Consider the following 19,641-nt stretch of genomic DNA (forward strand, 5'->3'; position numbering starts at 1 on the left):
GAAGAGAAACCAAATTCTAAGGCTTTCCCTTCTCTTAGAAATTTGGTAATTTGACCAGTCAGACCAATTGCTCTTCAAGACACCTTCCTCCTTTTTCCTGAACCTCCTTTTTCCCAAGACAGGCTCTTGGGAAACGGAGCTATTTGCACCACGTTCTGAGAGTAGAGAGAGTTCTTCTGACTAGTGAGCTTGACTGCAGAGTATTCTCACACTACGCAAGCTGTTACTGCTGATACATCCCCACCAGATGACATCCCAAGGCAGCAGCTCTGCTGCCTCAGTCAGTGCCACTGTGCTGCGTGGGTCAGGAACTCTCACCTGACACATACAGGCAAACACAACAGACAAGAGTTAAGATTTCAGAAAGCACCTTAAAGAAGTTTCCATACTCAAACACACTGTGTGCTGCACATATTATTCAGATCAGCTTTGCTTTGTTAGAGACATTCCAATGAGCTCCCAAAAGCAGAGACAGCCTTTGCTGTCTGTGCTCTGCTTCTCACAAAGGCAGCTTTGTTCTGCCAGAAACAGCCTTGTCAGGCATGGGAAGCCTCTCTGGTGCTTCTGGAGAGCTTCCATTAAACATGCTCTAAGTCAAAGTTCCTAGATATAAACCCTAAGCACTTCTGACTGAAGACAGCATTTTTATCAGTTGTTGTTCTTTAGCTCACCAAACCTGTCTCAGCAACCAAACCCACCAATAACGACTCTCAGATTTTTTACTTTTAAGTAAAGGAAAGGATGGTTAAAATACAGCCCAGTGGGACAGATGCTCAATTTTACTAAAATTTTATGACAGAAGGGTGGATTTTGCCACATTGAAAGACCCTGGAAATGGGAAGGGATAGTTTAGAGAGCCTGAGAAAGAGGCTTCTGTTTTCACATCACTTTCGTGATCTGCACAACTGAGGCTCTGGAAAGCTCACCAAGTTTTGTTCCAGCTGAACAGTACTGCATCAATCAGGAAACAAAATATGTTTTCATTTAAGTTTCAAAAGAAGTTACAAATTCTGTTTTTACTCCAAGTTATAAAAAACTGAGTTCATAAACCATTAGAATTGCCAGACAAGAAAGAAGAAGATTATAATTTTAGGCTAGTGTGGTATTTTTCCATTCTTTCTTTCTTTTCCCCTCCCACTTCCTTTTAAGACTATTAATCAAAAGGGTTGTAAGAAATCCCCTAAAAATACTGTTCTCCCCACCCCCATCTCTGCTTTAAATATTCTAAGTGAGAAATTTAAAAGTGGATTTAATTATTTGAAAGGCTTATTCAACACAAGGAAAAATCACAGGAAAAAATCCAAGCACATGGCTATTCACAGAGCTGTACTGGTCTGGTCAGCTGTGCCTGACAGAAACAATCCAAAGGAGAAGCAAAGTCTGCCAGTTCATTACACCTTTGATTTCTATCAAACCAACTAAAAAAGATGGCAATTACCCCCAATACATGATGATCCTGTGACATCAACATTTGTCCTGCAAAAAAATAGGCTCATAAGACTTTACTTTCATAATTCACAGTTCATGTAAGGACAAGCCTTTAGAAAGTTCTATTCCTTGAAAACAAGGACTGTTACAACCTGCACACCCTGACAACTCTGCTGTGGTACAACTCTCACTCCTGTGGTGGCTGTGGATTCAGAAAATACCCAGCAGAAGTTCAACTTCTGAGAGAAATAAAAGGAAACAGAGAAGTGAAGGTATGCTAAGTCCAAATGTACACCTACTGTCCAGCTCCTAAATTAGGTTTGCACTGGACACAATACATTAGACTCTCTCAGATTGAATCTCCATGAAACAAAACCTTGCTACCACATCAACTTCTGAAGACATAAAATCAAACTGCTGCACAACAAAAAGTGTGTAGAATACCACACACTTTGCAGAGCTTCAGAGAAATAGGAGCCAAGAAAGGACAGTATGATGTCTGGAAACATGACATCTGGCAAGTCCCACAAAGATAAATGCAGGTTTGATGCTAAAGAATTCGGAATATCACAATTTCTGTAAGAGGACAACAGAAAAGGGAACAAAAAACAAAAAGCTGAGAAGGTGGGAATGACTGACTCCAGAAACATTCCTAGCCTAACAGACTCCTCACCCAACCTTTAGCCCCAGTTCTGAATGAACACTACTATTTTTCTGTTCCCCAGGTAGAGAGAGCTGTATTTAAAGCTGCTCAGTGCTACAGTTCAGACAGTATCATAAGCAGGCCATGTGCATCCTTTAGCCATTGTGCTCAATTTCAAAATGGAAATAAGGCATAAGAAAAGCAGCACATTTTCTTTTTTAGTTACTTAGACCAGAGAAGTTCAGTTGCTGCTCCTGCTATCAGCCAGGCTAGGGTAACAAACTAATTGTAACAAAGCAAACCCCTATTAACCAATTTTGTGAAATAAGAGTTTCAAGTATTCATAACCCTGAAGAACACTGTAAGTGCACACACATATGCATGTCCCATATTAAATAATGCTGGCAGCAATGATCAGCAGTCATAAAACAGATTTTTCAGCATTTGTACCATGTAAGATCTGCCAGTGTTTCCTTCTCATTGGGCTCCATTTGCAGTGTCTGTTCTCGTGTCACTGACTGTGTACAGAAACACCCTTACAGAAGGACAACAGCAGAGCAGATCATCTCTGCAAGAGCCCCCCAGGCCCTGGTACCAGTGCTGTGCACAGCCCTGCCCAACAGCAGGGCAGCCAAGTGACTCCCTGAGGAGGGGCCACGTTGACAAGGGTCAATCCTCCAGCGCAAGCAGGAAACTCTTGCTCCATTTTTAACAGTTCAGTAAGGGCAGCCACAGCCTACCCTGACACTGTAAAGACTAGGTATGACTGCCCAATGTACCAACATGTACCTTAGCAACTGTTTAGATTTAAGGATGCTCATTTCTACTACAACACACCATGTTCTTTCCTTCCCTGTCAGCTCTCAGGGCAGCTCCCCCCAGGCCTATCCCAGTAAACATGAGCTCAGACTCAGTGGTGACTCCACCCAACTCAGGTGCACGCCCACTGGTATCTGCATTTTCCACCCTCAAACTAGCATGACAGTTTGGGAAGAAATGGTTACCACTCCAGAACAGTTACTCAAGATTCCAATTACAAAAAACATATGTATTTGGTGCTCTGAAACAAGAGAAAACAAAATTCCATTCTAATTTATTAACATGTGCAACATTTGACTTCTCAATCTTATGCTGTCAGGCCTACATTTTTGTTGAATTTGCTACTTGGCAGCTGTTTCTTCATTTTGCCGTAACAGTCAAGACACTACTTTGTACACTATATTTCATTACTTGCTTGAAAGATATTTTGACTACTGGGAATCACCGCCAGCTATAATTAAAAATGTATTATAAATAATTTAAATTTATAACTACTAAACTCCTAATTTAAAAAAGGTACTCTTCTTTAAATGCAGAAGTGTATTGCTGCACTTACTTTTTGCTTGCTTCATAAACATCTGTGATATTGGAGAAGAGGTGATGGCTCTCCGTTTTGGTCATTGTAAGGCTCAGTTCCCTGGAATTTTTAAACATCCGGATCAGAATCTCCAAGCTCAGCAAGTAAGAATGCTCAGAAGATATCACTTCAAATATTGCCTGCAAAGTGGAGGGGGAAAGAAAAAACTTAATATTGACTGGGCTTGTTGTTGTTCTGTAGTTTGGGTTGTGGTGGTTGTTTTTAAAAAAGACAACATGGAGGAGGGGTACAAAGAAAAGTTATTGGATGTAAGATAAGAGGTAACAAATATTTATTTCCATGACTGCATCATTTACTTACAAATAAGTGATTTAATGCTAGAAAAAAATACTATATTCAGACTTTCCAATGCAACTACAAACAGAGAGTTTGAAGATCAAAACTTCACACCAACTGTGATCACTCCTCATTCATATTCCTGAGAGGTGGCTGTTCTGTTTTCCAGTTAAAATAAATGTCTGCTTTTGTGGCCCAGTTGGAAGTTTCATATCAGTCCCACTGCTGGTGACCAGCCAGAATTTGCTTTCACTTTTTTTGTTAAAGAGAAGCTGCCGAGTTATTTACTTACAAGTGCTCTTGGCTAACAGAGCTCTGCTCACCCAACCATCTGCAGAAAAGCAAAACCCCGTGCAAAACTCAGGTTTCAGCCATGTATCAGCAGTGATACCTGGTTACTTTTAAAACACCAAGTTAGGAGCAGGCCCATGAGCAGCACAGGGAGAAGCCTGGAGGCAGAGCAGACAGGGGGTGGCAGCCACTGTCCCTGCAGTGATTAGAGACCAGACAGCAGAGCCAGAGCTCTGTACATTCCCTCCCCTCCCACAAACAACGTCTCTGTTTTATCACCCTTCCACTTAAGGAGCAGCCACTTAACTTCCATCAGCTGGCTGACATATAAAGCAAGCTTCTAATGGACTTAGAAATCCAAATACTTGCTCCATTCAAAATTTTCATCTCTGATGTAGAAACCTACTCCACTCCTAGACACCTTGATCTCCCTAGGCTTTATTTCCTGTTAATCAGCCAGAATCCTTATGCGTATATACATGGGCAAAAATAAAATCAGGAAAGGAAGACTAATGTACAGATGAGTAGACTTTTGTCTTATTAACTACCTAAAAAGCTGAGGGCATCTGATGAGAGAGGCAGCAGCAGCTGGGTAACAGCAACAACATCCTACATGTTATTCCCAAGGGTAATACTGCTGTGCATGGAGACAGAGCAATGTCAAACTGTGCCAGCCTTAAGAATCTAGAGAACATAAACATTTGTCAGCCAAACTGGGGGCAAATATGCCTGTTGCTTGGCTGACAAGTAGCACAGAGGTGCCTAAAAAGGCACCTTTCTGGCCTGTGCCCAGCAGTTACATTTCCAATCTTCATTCTCCTTGTACTTCTCCCAGCTGTGCTCACAAAGAAAGGATTTACCTGTCGAGTTCCATGGCTAATTGGTTTAAACTCAGATATTTTTAACAATCTCTCTTATAATTATTGTTTTGGAGGGGGTTTGTTTATGGTTTTACTGAGGACCCTCACGCACTTCCTCCAGTTTGGTAACAGAAAGTCATTAACATAGTCAGAAATAAATGAGACTAAGAAAGATACTTTGCTTATAATGTGTAAGGAAAGGAGCTCGTATCAGTTTAGCAGGACCCAAATATTTTGGAGAATAATAAATAACAAGGATTAAGAAGCAACTTTGACATACAGCAAACCCCACTCAGAGGCAGTGGTGGCACTGACCAGGTGCTTGCTAACAGCAAACATCTCAAACCACACTGTGGTTCAATCTGCATGGTATCAAGGTAGGCAGCTGTGCGAGTGCCGATGGACAGCGAGCCCCTTGCGGAGGCCAGAGGCATCCAGCAGTTTGTGCACAAACACAGTCACAGCTTCCAGCTTGGGAGAATAGAAAAATCCATCAAAAAATATTTTAGTTCAAATCAGCCTGTCTATATGACATATTTTCTTCAGACAGAACATGCAGAGACTCACCTCACTATCATGTTCTGAAAGATGGGATGTGTATGAATGTGTGACATTGACATTTAATTAAGGCACAAAGCAAATAAGATATTTTTTCTGCAATGACAATACATTATGATGGCAAAAAGAATCTACTAGGCTCTAAAAACAATGTAAAGAATAGAGAATAAGTGATAAAAGGCAATTTACAAGAAATACAGCAAAAGCATGTCTTGGTAGTACAACTACATCGTAATGTTTATTTAGGCTTCCTCTGAAAGACTGAGCCTCTAATATTCAAATTAAAAACTCCTCAGGCTTGAAAACATTTTTGGTAACATTAAAGACTTTACATGTAAAAGGCATCTGAAGAACTTGTTCTCTTTGAAGGGATGTAAATATGACTCCAGGAAACATAGACTAAAGACTCCTAAAGGATATGACTGAATAAATGCCTTATGTCTCAAAGCTTGCAAGGAGGAGGAGATAGAAAAGCAGAACATGTGGCCTGAACTGCAGCACAGCCTCTTCACTAGAAAAAGCAAAATAAGATAGGCAAAGAAATGCAGCATTATTTAAAAAAAATAGTAATCTGACAAAACTCTTATCTGAATCTCAAGTCTACAATACAAGATGTTTCTCTATTTCATGTATGAAGACAGCAGCTGTAGGTCATGCAGCTAAATTAACATGTGAGGCTTCCCATATACATTTGTGGACAGAAAACCCCACCCAGGTCTCTGGGCTACATTCAGAGGTATGTCCTGAAGCCAAATGAAGAGACTGGAACAAATTTCCATGGCAGGTAATGCTACAGTGTGTTTCTTTTCCCTATGGAAGGACATACCTCAAGAACTGCAGGTATACAGCTGGCTAGGTCAGGCTATTCTTTTCAACACCTCTCATTCATTTGATATAGCCCCTGTAAGTAAGGAAGGAGGGTAAAGGAGACCAGGTGAACAAAGGGAGTGAAGAGGAAAGTGGATAAAGAGGACAAAAGGAACAAAGGGAAAAGACACAGAGAGAAAAGATAACTACATCAGTAACTGCTGCTATTGTCTGCCCTGTTGTCAGCATGGATGCACCTACTCCATGTCAGTGTGAAAGGAGAACTGTTAATTACACCAGATACACAGGGCTCACATGCTCAGAATCGTTCACAGGATCAGTTACAACCAAGGAACACTGCAGAAAGCTGTTCTCTGTTCTTCACTGCCTTTAAAATATATGTGCCACCTCCTACCCTCTGTGAAGGGAGGTGAATTTTACACCTTCCCCAGTACAGCACACAGCAGGACTGTCTGCTGCTGGGGAGCAGCCACCAACCAGGCCACATCTGCTGGAGGGAGCGTTCCCAGGAACCACTCCTCCAGCAGGACTCGATGGATGCTGGCAGGGGACACATGCACATCAGCAGCAGACAGGTTTTGTTTTTTTATCCTCCCTGGGGAGAGAAGACACTTCACTCTAGGACAGGAAGCAGTGGGATGAACTTGTCTCCTTATCAACAGAGCACTAAATCAAGCATGCAGTGCATCCCTAAAGAGTCAACATAAAAGAATGTGTTACTTCAAAGAGTACCTCCTGTCTTTTCCTTTCTTCCTGGCTGATTGCTTCTGATAATCCATTCTTCTTCACCTAGGAAAAAAAAAATAAATTAATTTTTAACACCTTTTGCAGATAAATACAAACAAAACACAGAATTATCAGAACACAGACAGAAACATGAAAACCATTTTCTCTTTTTGAGTTGGATTTCTTGATTGCCACACATATATCACTAGGTTTGAGCTGGCCTTAAAACCTCAGTGTCTTCATTTGTTAAAATACTTAAAAGCATTTGGCTTCTATCAGCCAGAACATTATTCTGGAGGAGCTAAAGCAAACTCCCAAGTAGATCCCCCAACATTTCTCCCCTCAGCCCTGTAATATCCCTCTCCCCACAGCACCCACAGCAGCCAAGACAAGCCTGCCACAGCTCTCCAAATATACCCAACAGGAACTCCAGCCACAGCCGCATCTTCCACAGCCTGAAGCCACATGCTTAGCTCCCAAACGCCACACACCCCTGAAGTTTACTCTTCCCTGGTGCAGATGGCATGCGTTGTCAGTTAACAGCAGAACATTAAAAACAAACACACACGCAAACACAAACACTCGAACAGAAGGGGAAGCACTGAGGGAGGAGGGACTGACTTCACACATTCCCTAGAGGAATGCCAGACACAGGGCTTCAGCTCAGGAGGGTCACCTCTGTACAGCATGCTGGGCCAAGGAAGGGGAAAGAGCCCACAGCACTAGAAACCTGGAAGTTGGTGTTCTCCTGGAGCACAGTATGACACAGGGCCTCAGACTTAACAGTTGCACTTCCATCCTCCCATTTCCCTCTCAGTCCTCTCCAAAAGCTCCTAAAGCACTATGAGCAACAGCTTTCTCTTCTTACTCCACTTGTTCCCTGGAATTTTAGAGGATAGAATATTCCTCATTTTATTTCTGCTTACTAGGCACCACAAACCTGTCCCACAGGCTGAAGGGCAAAGCTGGCACTGCATTAGCAAGCGCCACACTTCGGTGTGCATGCACACCAAAATACATCCACACATGTATATGCTTACAGGAGTAACATAAATATTCCAGGATTCAGGCAGTTGTTCTTTTGAACACAAGTTACAGAGCCCCATGCATACACTTCTGAACAGCAAGAACTAATTCAGTGCCTTTCCATTAAACTACCTTTCAATCAACAACCTGGGAGCTCTGAAGCACTCACTGCAAGTACAGTGTCACTCTCTTCTGGATGCAGTGGAGGACTTCAACAACATCCAACACAGGGAGTACCTATGAACATATCTGAGAGATTCCAGTGCTTCCTGAAAATTTCCAGTGAAGTCAATGTGGCAACTGCTGTAACCATGTCCTTAGACCTGGAGCTGTGCTTTGTCATCACTGTTTTGTCATACACGGGTGTGCACACACAAAGTAAACATATTACAGAATCACATAAGCAAATGGCTCGACCTCACACTCTTAATCAAAGCAACACTTCCAAGACAAAGAGGCCCAAATACGGAGACTATTTTTGGCATGCTCTGTGAAAGAAAATTCAACTCCTATTTTTAAGGTGTCCAAAATATTTTAGCTGCAATAGCCCCAAAATCACATTTTGATACTATGCAAACAAAAACTGATTATAAACCAAGAACAAAAACAGGACTGGAAGAGGTCAAACACTACAGCTACTGATGTCTTGCTGTCACACTGGACTGCTTCTTTCCAGCAACTCAGGTATGACTGATCCAACCATGGAGTTTCAGGGCAGAGAGACAGCAGTCGAGAGAACATGCAAAATCTTGATGCAGTGCTATGTAAATATGGCTATGAAATGGAGGACTTGGTGCTGAAACACTCCTTTAATATTAAATATTTTGGTAACTACGAGCATTACCCATGCTACAGGACATCTGTTTCTGGTGTTAGATCTCAAGAACATTTACAAGAATCACAGCAGCATTGACAGTAGCAATGAGAAGTGACTGTGCATCATATTCTCCAGGCTGGACAGAAAGGAGGTGGAAAACCAGACACTGAAGTTCAGAGTCCACCAGTCAAATGCACTGGTCAAACTCTGCAATAGGTTGCCCAGGGAAGTGGCAAGGTCTCCACCCATGGAGATACTATAAACCTGACTGGATACAGTCCCGGACAACTTGTTCTAAATGACACTCCTTGAGCCCGGGGGGTTGGACAAGATGATTTCAAGAGGTCCCAAGAGAGGTGCCTGATGTTGTGATCCTAAAAATGCTCATTGTCATCGTGGATCCCAACCAAATGCTGCAGTTGTGGGAATGTCATTACACTTCACACAGTACATCAGTCAGTATCAGCATTCATGATCTGCTCAGAAATATGGAAACATACCTTTGGAATAAATTTTTGAAATCTTGGTTATTCTTCCTAAATTAAAACTTAAAATTAACAGCTGAAGGCTGGAACAGAGATAGTAGATAAGACAGCTCTTTACCTAGTCATCTACTCAGCTACTGCTAGCTGTCTAGTCTGCAACAGATATCTGAAGAGGAAGAGGGTTCAAGAGAGGAATTGGAAAGGAACTGAATTTAAATAACGCCCTATTTAATTCTTTAAATCTTCTCCAAAAAGCTCTGTTAGAGTTTCCCATGTGTGCATACACTGCAGGAAGACAGAAACGTCCTTTTAATTATTATTATCATAAAGGATTTGAAGGTGTCACTGCCCCTCTCCAACAGCTTGGGCAGAACAGCATCCCCTGCCAAGCCTGGATGGCGAAAGAAACACCCCACGGAAAGAGTGTGTTCAGTCTGCTCTCTTTCCCCTCCATTTCCCAGCAGAGTCATTGCTAACAAATACCATAAATTTATTATTCTTCTTTCCTAACATATGTCGAAACCAAATACTCTTGACATTTTCCAGCTGACTTCCTGGTATAATTCCACGCTCACATTTTAATACATATTGACAGCATGTAATTTTTCCAGAGTCATAAACACAGGCACTCCAAGATTCAGACTCCCAGAGCTGGTTTTCACACCACCTTTTCCCATATACTCCCCACTACAACCTTATAAATCATGTGCAGACACTAACAAGTTTGCTGTGCTAGAAATCGTAAAGAACATGCTGGTTTCTCTACCTGGAAGCACAGCTCAGGAATGGTTCTCCTACAGAGATGGATCTTCATACTATTCTGGTCTCAGAACAAATTAGTGTTTTAAAAAATTATTACTGAACAGCATTCCTTCCAAAATACCTCAGATGTTGAACATTTAACAGCTAGTTTGCCTAGAAGGCAGAAAAAAACCCAAACCAAAACAATTTGACTTCATTTATAAACAAACTTTTTTGCAACATTAGGCAAATTAACTACATTTAAAGTACCTGATTTGTTGAAAGAAAACTGAAAGCAAATCTTCTCAAAACCATTGTCTTGCCTTCTTTGTAAATATCAAGTCAGAGAGATTCGTACTGCAATACCTTAAACTGCAGAAGGTCATTAACATCTACACGACAGCCCTTATAAAAAGACAATCTAAATAGCCTTAGAAGATCTTGCTGAGCTTAGTAAGGAACTGATCGAGGATGTACCCAGCGAATGGCCCCAGCCGACAAATATTCCAGGGGATCATGTCCTGTGATAACAATCCTTCCCCAGGCCACATACAGAGATGAGGTTCTACAACATTCTACAAGTTACAGAAACAAACAAAAAAAACCCCAAACCCTTCATTTTAGGGATATCCCTCCAGAAGCCACAGAAACGATCAAAGGATAAAATTAACCACAGAAACACAGAATTTTTACACTTTTTTTAGTCTTAACATCATGCCCACTAGTAAAGCCTGTAGCAATATCCACTAGTATCAATAATTTTCCAGCTTACGAGCAGGCACATTAGCAAGTTACAGGGCATATTATAACATCTGAATTCTACTTTAACGATGCTATTAAGAACAAGCCCCTGCACATGCTCCACAAGCTGTGCTAAGGACAGCAGAACACCACCAGCTGCAGAGCTGGCTTCTTTAAAATGGTTTCCACTCAGTATGTGCAGTCAGATCAACTTAAGAGTAATTTAGAACAATTCAGCAGAAACTTGTTTGAAACTAACTGAAGCTTTTCTTTGGTATAATTCACCCTTTTAGTGAATTTACACTTTTTTTTTTTTTTAATAAGAATCAGTAAAGTTGTGCCTTTGCCAAATAGAGGATCCTAAAATGAACTTTCTCAATTACACTGCCTTTTATGTGAAACAAAGACCAGTAATTGATCAGGACTTCCATGTTATGATATGAAAAACAAACTCCAGCAAAAAAAACTAAAACAAAACAGAACTAAATCCTGCCTGGGGTCTGGTCCACACCACTCCAATTTACTGAAAGAAACTACAAAGCATGTATTTCACTCTGAGTTTTCTGAGCTGTTAGGATTTACACCTGTCTTTCCAGGCTTCCTGTCAGTATCTCACTCCAAACAGCCAGACACAGTAACCCAGACTAGCATGAAGCAGAACTCTGCTGAGGACCTGCACAAGCAGTGATCTACCCAGATTGGTAATGCCTGAATAGCTGCAAACTTGTTGATAAAAAAAATACTCAGAGACACCTTATATTCTGAAAAGGAAAAGAAGACTACAAACTTCAGCAACAAATAAGAAGATTTGCGTCACTACACTCTTAGATCCCTCCCCTGCCTCTGGCTGGCTGCACAGTGCTCAGATACTCACAACGGACAGCTGACTCCATGTTGATCTCAGGGGCTTGTAGTGAAAAACAACCTTTTCATCCAATTTCTGGTCTCGGGGCTCAGACTCTTCATCAGAATCTATGTCCAGAGCTTTTTCTTTATAGTTCTGATATAATACAGCATTTTCTATAAAACACCAACAGGATGTCATTAATTGCTAGAAAGTTAGTTTAGTTGCTTTCATGAAACTTGTAAGTAACATTTAAACAAAGAAAGAAACCAAAATGTCAATGTGCTGTTCACAAACTGCAAGAGACAAAGATAGCATCTTATTGAGGATGGACAATGGTGCAGTACAGTAACAATGGACTGCTGTACCACCACCAAAAAGATCCACACTGACTGAATTAAAGAACAGATGTGTCCTTTGTCAAGAAAAAACAGAAAACAATTTTTTCTTCGTTGGTTTGGTGTACAATGTTTCGTAGTTAGCCAGCAATTTCAGAAGGGAACAAGCACATCAGCAGAGCAGTCACAGATCTGGAGGGCTAGCTATTTTCATCTACAAGCCCATTGAACTCCACTACCCATGCCAGATTTAGTTTGTCACCTTTAAGCCCTGTATTTGCCCTTCTTTAAGAGAAGAAAATTATCAAAATTTCAGAAATTTTAGGTCAAAACTGTTCCAGATCAGAATTCAAAGCTTGCTTGAATAAGCATGAGGCTTATGAACCTTAAAAATACACTTATTACATATTTCAGTGCTGCCAGTATTAATGCAGTAACATCAATGGCAAAGGAAAACAGGTGCAGCACACCCTTTCCATTTCCCAACTCCTTGACCACACACCCTTCTCAAATGAAGCCAGGAAAGGATAGAGAAATTCAAGACCAAAATAACCTACAGACAGATTAAGCTGTTAAGAAAGCAAGCTCTAAAAGGTACTTTAGAGATGGTCCAGGCTTTGGACAATATGCTATTTTCTCCTACAAGAGAGGGAAAAGAAGCACAAGGCCTGGCTGCTCCATGCACAGCTGCAGCTCCTGAGGTCTCACACCAGGCTGGGTGGATCTGTTCCACCTGCTCTGACCACACAGCCCTGGCTCAGGACTGTACAAGGTCTGGCCTTTTCTGTTTGTTCTTTGGAATGTGTCCATCCAGTTTAAACACTTTTAAAACAGGACATTGTGTATAGTAACTGAATTCTGAGAGACACTGCAGACAAAGTTATTAGTTGGGATCAGTCCAAGATAGAAGGGAACCACTGAAGGAGAATCTAGAAAACATCAGCAGAGTTAGTGTAAGAAGAGATGAAAGAGTAGGGTGGGGGGTGATGCAAACAGGACAAAGAGGAAAGTTTTGAAAATATAAATGAAAGGGAAGGTAACACAGCAAATTAAATGACCTTAAGGAGGCATTAAGCAGAGAAGTAGCAGTTCTGACACTTAAACTTGAAGCCCAGGTAGCAAGAAAAGCAAAGCATTACAAAGTCAAGGAATTCACCCCAACACCCTCACCTTAAGAGGAAAAGAGAAAAAGTAGCATGAACCATCAGCTCAGAAAATAGCAATTCAGGTGTGTAGTATCATTCATTTGCCAGCTTACTAGCAGGGACACTAGCAAATTACAGGGCAATTACAACACCTGAATTCTACTTTCTTTAACGATGCTATTAAGAACAAGCCCCTGCACACACTCCACCTGTGAGCTGATCCACCAAAGCTATGGCTTGCACCTGGAAGAGTCCCAGGGAACAGGCAGGAAGGCTCTACCAGCCTTCCAGGAACAAGCCCCATCTTTGTAACTCTACAGAACAGGTAAGGCTGAGTTAGACACAGCAATCAGGTCATCTTTCAGGAGGGACAGGAGTTGAAGTTGAAAGAAGCCTTTCAAACAAAGGCCTGTTTTTAGCCTGCCAGTCTTTAAAATATTCCCTGAAGTATGTCTAGTGACAAAATTATGGTTCCATATTTTACTCAGTTTACTGAAAAAGAAGGTAGTCTTTAACACAAAGGAGAGAAGTGTGCAAAGTTATCCTGAAGCTCGTTTCTCTTGTGATTGAACATATTACCCACTCTGCACAGAAAAGGACTTACCTTCCCCATCAAATGTCCCTTGTCCTTTCAGCACTTTCTTCTGAAAATGTTAACAAGCAAGAGAAAAACACACATTAAAACAAGAATGCAAAATAACCACCAGTAATAAGAACTTTTGTCTTATTTGATACTTAGGCCCCAAATTAATAGGCCCTAATCTATAAACTTCTGCTGTTGGACAAGTATTCATGCAAACAATTATTTAATCACAGAAAGTGAAAAGCTACTCTAGTTCCCCTTCTCAGGTGCATGGTTATATGCATTTGTCCCAAATGCTTCATTTTTTCCTGTGTTTCAAAAGCACAGGACACAAGCTTTACAAGAGTTCAGTGAACTTGTAACTCATTCCACTGTCACTGGGCTTTTCTGTGAGGATATAAGGTCCAGGCCTGAGCAGCTGGCTCCTTCCAAACACCCTGCAAAGAACAACCACCTTAAGTATTTTGTGAACTAACTTTAAAGACCAAAACAAACCCTTGAAATAAAACAGCTGTTTCGGTGCAACAAGTTGTATGGTCTAAGGAGTCTGTTTAAAAAATGCTACTACCAAAAAACAGTTTTGTGTGTAAAGACAGGAAAATGTAATGTCCTATTTTAAACATAACTTAAAGTCTACTACCAAAGCAAAACCAAAACAAACCACCTCCCTGCTCAGCAGTTCACCATTTGATTGATTACTATTCCACCACTTGTAGCATTTTTACAGAAGCTTCTATAAAGTCATTATTTTTAAATTGCCAAAAATTGTCACAAAGCTGATATTTTAACAGTGGCAGTATTGGCCCTTAGCCTGCAGTACTTTATTACACAATTCCAAACACTTTACAGGAATCTACCAATATACATATAATTTAAAAAAAAAAATTATTATATTTAAAAATAAATACATTGCAATAATGTTATGTTCAAGTGAAACAGTATTTTCAGTAAGCCTTTATAATTTAATTTTAATAGAAACACTTTCAGTATAAATCTACTACTCCTAATTAATTACAATCAAGAATTAAAAACAGGCATTCTCTTTTTACTTGCAGGCACTAAAATTAAGCTACAAAAAGACTCCTGCAGTGGCCTCTATCAATTTAAAAATCACACTCTCTCTTTTAAAAATACTTTAAAAGTCACGTCTCAGGGGAGGGAGGAAAGAAAGTTTATTTCTCTGTCAGTTTACTCTAGCATGCAGACTTTATTAAGTCAATGTCTTTTTTTTTTCCTTGTTTATTACTTTCTTGGAAACATGTTTCAAAACATCAGTTGGATTGTGAAAGAAAACCTCGACGTGCTGGGGAATCCAGCAGGAAAAGCAAGCACAAGGCTGCTGCCATCAACACATTTTTGATCTGCCCAGATTCCAACAGAATTGCATCCCTGGAGCCTCCACCACTTTACTTTAAAAACAACACTTTCAGTGATGTGCGGGACTCCTCCATAACGACGAAAAACTTTCTAATAGCAAACAGAAAAAAACAAAACATCCAGTATTTGTGTAAAGATTGTGAACCAGGCTCTTGAGCAGCCTGAGCCGTTCAAATCAACATGACCAGCCACTTACCTTTATCCTCCCCAGGCTGGAAAACTTCTCTTTATCTTCAACCACTGCTTTAAGTACGGGCTGGGACATTCTGTTTTTTTTCTTGAAATCAGCCGAGCTGTCGAAGTCCACCCCGCTCACCACCGCCCTGCGGTAGGACGTAGACCTCAGGCCTCGCCTCAGGGCCCCCGGGCTGTCCAGGTCGCCATCGGCCTCCTCCTCAGCACCGGCCACCAAGGGCACGCCGAGGCTCTCCACCATGCTGCGCACCTTCAGCACCCTCTTGCTCGTCTCCGCGTTCTGGCTGCTGCCTTTGCTCGTCACCTTTATTTCTGAAGCCAGACTCTTGGGAATGATCTGCTGCGTGCCCACTTTGAGCGCGGCCAGGCTGTTGGTGCTGAGGACCACGGGCTGCTCCAGGGGCAGCTCCCGAGGGGACGCCGGCCTCGGGGGAGTCAGGCCTTGCTCTGAGGCCGCGGCCGGGGGCTCCGCCGCGGGCCCCAGCGACGCTTCCTCCGGCGTTTTGGAGCCCCGGCTGCATCGCACGGGCAGCGCCGCCGCGTCGCCGCCGCCGCCGGGGGAAGGTGGGTTTCCAGCCGGCGAGGGCTGCGGGCGGGCTGCAAATACATGCTCTGGCTGCGGCGCGAGTGCTGACTGACTGGAAATCCGCAGGGGACGGCCCCGCTGGCTTCCTCCGGAGGTAATGGTCCCGTTGGCAATAAACCCGCCAGAACTGTTCGAAACCAGAGGCAGCACCTGGGAGGACCGCTCAGAAGGGACCGCTGTACAGGCTGGAGGCCGCACCTTCCCGTTGGACACCGATCCCATGGTGGAGCCGAGAAAGGAGGGGTCCGGGTCCCTGCGGAGCGCCCCGCTGCCCGGGCAGGTGCTGACGGTGCCGGCAGGCTGGGTCACGGTGAAGCTGCACTTGTCCTCCACGGGAAAGTCGGTGAAAAGCACCCCGTTAGGGCTCTGGTACGACTGGGGCCGGGCTTTGCCCCAGGCTCGGGGCTGCGGCCGGGGGGTCGACCTCGTCCTCCACCGCGGCGCCGCCTGGTCGCTGGAGAGATCAGCCTCGCCCTCCTCATCCATCGCCCGCTCCTCGGGGCCGCCGCGGCCTCAGCGAGGCGGCAGCAGCTCCTGCCCGCCGCCGCTGCCCGCCGCCCGATCCCTGCAGCTCGGCAAAGGGGAAGCAAACGGCACCGCGCGTCAGGCCGCGGCAGCCCCGGCGGGCGCCGGGCCGGGCGGAGGGAGGGAGGGAGGGAGGGGGAGCAGCTGCACAACCAGCTCCGCGCGCCCCCAGCCCCGGCCCGCGCTTCCCGCCGGCGGGCGGGGGCTGCCCGGGCGCTGCTCCCACCTGCGAGGAGCCCAGCGCGGGCCGCCCGGCCCCGCGGCGGGGAAGGGAGGGCCCGCTCCCGGTTGCGCCCGCCCGCCCGCCGCCCCAATCCCACCCTCAGCGGCCAGGGCCTCACCTCATGGCAGCGCCCTGCGGGGACGGGGCGAACGGCCGCCTGTCCGCCCCACCTGCGGCCCGGCGGAGGGCGGCGCGGGGCGCTCCCACGGCCGCAGTGCCCGCCGCGCTGCCCCTCCCCTGCCCTCCGGTCCCGCCCGCAGCGCGCCGGGCCAGCAGGTAGCGGCGGGCAGGGCTGGCCCCGGGGCTGCCCGCCCGCCCTCCGTGAAGCCGACCCGGGCAAAGCGCCTCGGCCCGCGGGTCGCCACGGGAATAACCGGAGTCACACCTCGGCAAAAGCTCCGTTCGTTTACCTCCGTGTTAACGTGAGCCCGCGTAGTCTGGGCTGCCGCGGGCATCGCCTGTGCAGGGAGAAGCGGACCAGCCTCCAGGCGCTCGGGGCCCTTTTCCAACCTGTGCAATGCCAGGGTTTCTGCTGGAGGAATGCACAAGTACCTTCCACACTGCGAAAAAGTTGTATTCTCTACTTGACACGCACCCATGATTGGTGTGCAGGTGCCCGCTGCCTGCGGCTGCAGCACTGGCTGCCAAAGCAGGGCTGGGGCAAAGCTGGAAAGAGGAGCAGCTTTTGGGTAAGAAAACAGGACATAAACCATCTGTCTGCTGGGAATTCTGACAAATTACATCACCCTGAAGAACCTGTGCCTGCAAGAATGTTGAAACTTAACCTGTGGCTTCGGTACATCGTGTGACTTAGATAAAAGGAGAACAGAGTGGAACAGTAACTGCTACTCTGCAATTAAAATTTGTCTGTTGGAAAAAGAGAATGATCCCTGTATTTTAAAAGCCATCTTGTCACAGTATGTGGGGCATTTAGCATGAGTCATTATTTAGCTCCACTACTATATATCACAGTGGACACGAATGTAAAATATAATTTAGAATGCTTTCCTAGTACTGAATCGCAAAACGGAACTATTTCTCAGGCTTCCCTCCAGTGCATGAAAGGTCAAATCTAGGTGTGATTTCTGCTCCTGCATCAAGTCCAGATTGGCAGAACAGAAATACCTCAAACACCTGAAGATGCTGGAGTTCAGGACCTGCTTCCACAGCCTGGGACACCAAAATCCAGGGGTTTGGAGATGGGAAAACAAGGAGCCAAAGGAAATGCAGCACATACCTATTCCTGTCAGTCTTGGCCTTCACTCTCAGGTTTTCTGCCACCCGATTTGGTGGTGAAACATGCAGGTCATTTACATCTCAGTGCGCTTCAGGAAATGGCTGGGAGCTGAGGGCAGCAAGGCTTTGTTAGGCTGAACACCTTTCCTCAGGCCTGGCTGAGAGGGCACTTTGCTTTCACTCAAACTTGATTTCTCCACAGATTTTAACTGAAAAAAAGAGCAATACCAAAGCTTTGATGTGCAGGCTGGGCCTGCAACACACACCGCAATACAGATGCTTGGCTAGGGGAGACCTGCCAGCTTTCCTAGGGCTGGAGACCACCTGGGGGTTTGTAGGGGAGAGTTTGAAGGGGTGTGGAGCTGTCTAACCGACCCCCCAAATATACACATCAGTACGGAATCCGAGGAGAAAGGGCCACGGGTGGCCTCACAGGGGCTGTAACTCAGAGAGTGCATCGACGTGTGCCTGACTCAGAGAGTGCAAATTTACCAACTCAAGTTCAATAAAATAACTGGCTCATTTAAAGATGGGCACCCACTTAAGCTCCTGGCTAAACCTGGAGGGAGAAGGGCCAGAAGAAAAGTTGTTAACATTTGTAATTGTTCTCTCCAGACTTGCAAGAGTTCATATGTCACTGAATTAAAAAAATAATAAAGGTTATATTTTTTTAAACAATATTTTTTGTACAAATCCTGTTAAAGAGGTAGTAAACAATCAGGAAAACTATGGAAAAGCATAAGGAACAGCCAACCACATGAACGCACACATAAACTTCAGATGTATTAATAACTCTGCCAGAAGAATCCAGGAAAACCAATTTAGGATACTAAAAATAAAGTTAAGCAAAGCACAATTAGATTAAAATTGACAAATCTGCATGTCCCACAAATCAGACAAAACTGCAAACTGCGACACCAAATTCCAACAGCCAAAGCACACAAGGAAAAGCCACAGGCATAACTTAAAATTCTATTCAGTTGTCACTTAGGATTTCACAGCCTTATGCATTAATTATAAAGAAAATTCACACAGAGGATGATTTCTAAAATTATCTCTCAACTTGACACATGAAATTGCCAAGGAATTGGATCTAGTTGCAGCATATTACTTAACTCGTAAATCCTAATTATTAATAACGGAGGTAATCAGCTTTAACAAGATTATTCTCTTACACATACTTATTAACTAATTACAAGAATAATTTTTGTTTCTGAACAGTGTTCCATTTCATACACAGTAAAAAAGAAATAAAACCCTTACAATAAAATTGCGATCATAAGAAAAGTAAAATCAACTCTATAATTTAAGAGAAGAAAGAAACCATAGTTGTTAACTCCTCATACAAAGCAAGGTCTCAGTATGAAATCACTGAGGAATTTTTCTAGAAGTGAAATAAACCTGAAATTAACAAAGTCTGGGCAGGGAGAGTGTGTCCTTCCCTGGGGCCCATTCTAGAGGACACCCTGCTGCTTGCCCTGTGGAAAGCCTGGAAGCCTGTGGTGCCAGGGAAGCTTTCAGCCATGTCCTCACAGCCAGCGTGTTAATCCACACCATGACCTTGAACATCTACTGGTGGAAATTTTAAGCCAATCCACCATTTCCTAGCTAGTACAAAAGACCTAAAAGCTAGTGTTGTGGATTGGAACCAAGCCAGAAAGCATTTATGTACCTGCTTGCCTCTAAATGTACCTCAATATCCAGAAGACTACATTTATCATAACCCACAGGAGACAGGGATTAGAAGACATG

General features: G+C 43.8%; 1 protein-coding gene across 2 annotated transcripts in view; it reads right to left on the minus strand.

Annotated features, from left to right (window-relative positions):
• Window positions 1-16,857, minus strand: part of ARHGEF26 (Rho guanine nucleotide exchange factor 26) — a 43,699-nt gene extending 26,842 nt beyond the window's left edge. Inside the window, exons 1-6 of one of the 2 annotated variants that reach the window (XM_051626268.1) lie at window positions 16,772-16,857; window positions 15,321-16,470; window positions 13,769-13,808; window positions 11,712-11,857; window positions 7,034-7,090; window positions 3,447-3,607 (exon numbers count right to left, since the gene is read on the minus strand). In XM_051626268.1, coding sequence (XP_051482228.1) covers window positions 3,447-3,607; window positions 7,034-7,090; window positions 11,712-11,857; window positions 13,769-13,808; window positions 15,321-16,391 — 1,475 coding nt within the window. In that variant the 5' untranslated portion in view covers window positions 16,392-16,470; window positions 16,772-16,857. Of the gene's footprint in view, window positions 1-3,446; window positions 3,608-7,033; window positions 7,091-11,711; window positions 11,858-13,768; window positions 13,809-15,320; window positions 16,705-16,771 lie in introns of those variants that run through there. The other variant, XM_051626267.1, reaches the window with a different exon arrangement.
• Between the last annotated feature and the right edge of the window lie 2,784 nt (window positions 16,858-19,641).

Source organism: Apus apus, chromosome 8 (assembly GCF_020740795.1).
Source record: "Apus apus isolate bApuApu2 chromosome 8, bApuApu2.pri.cur, whole genome shotgun sequence".
NCBI lineage: Eukaryota > Metazoa > Chordata > Aves > Apodiformes > Apodidae > Apus > Apus apus.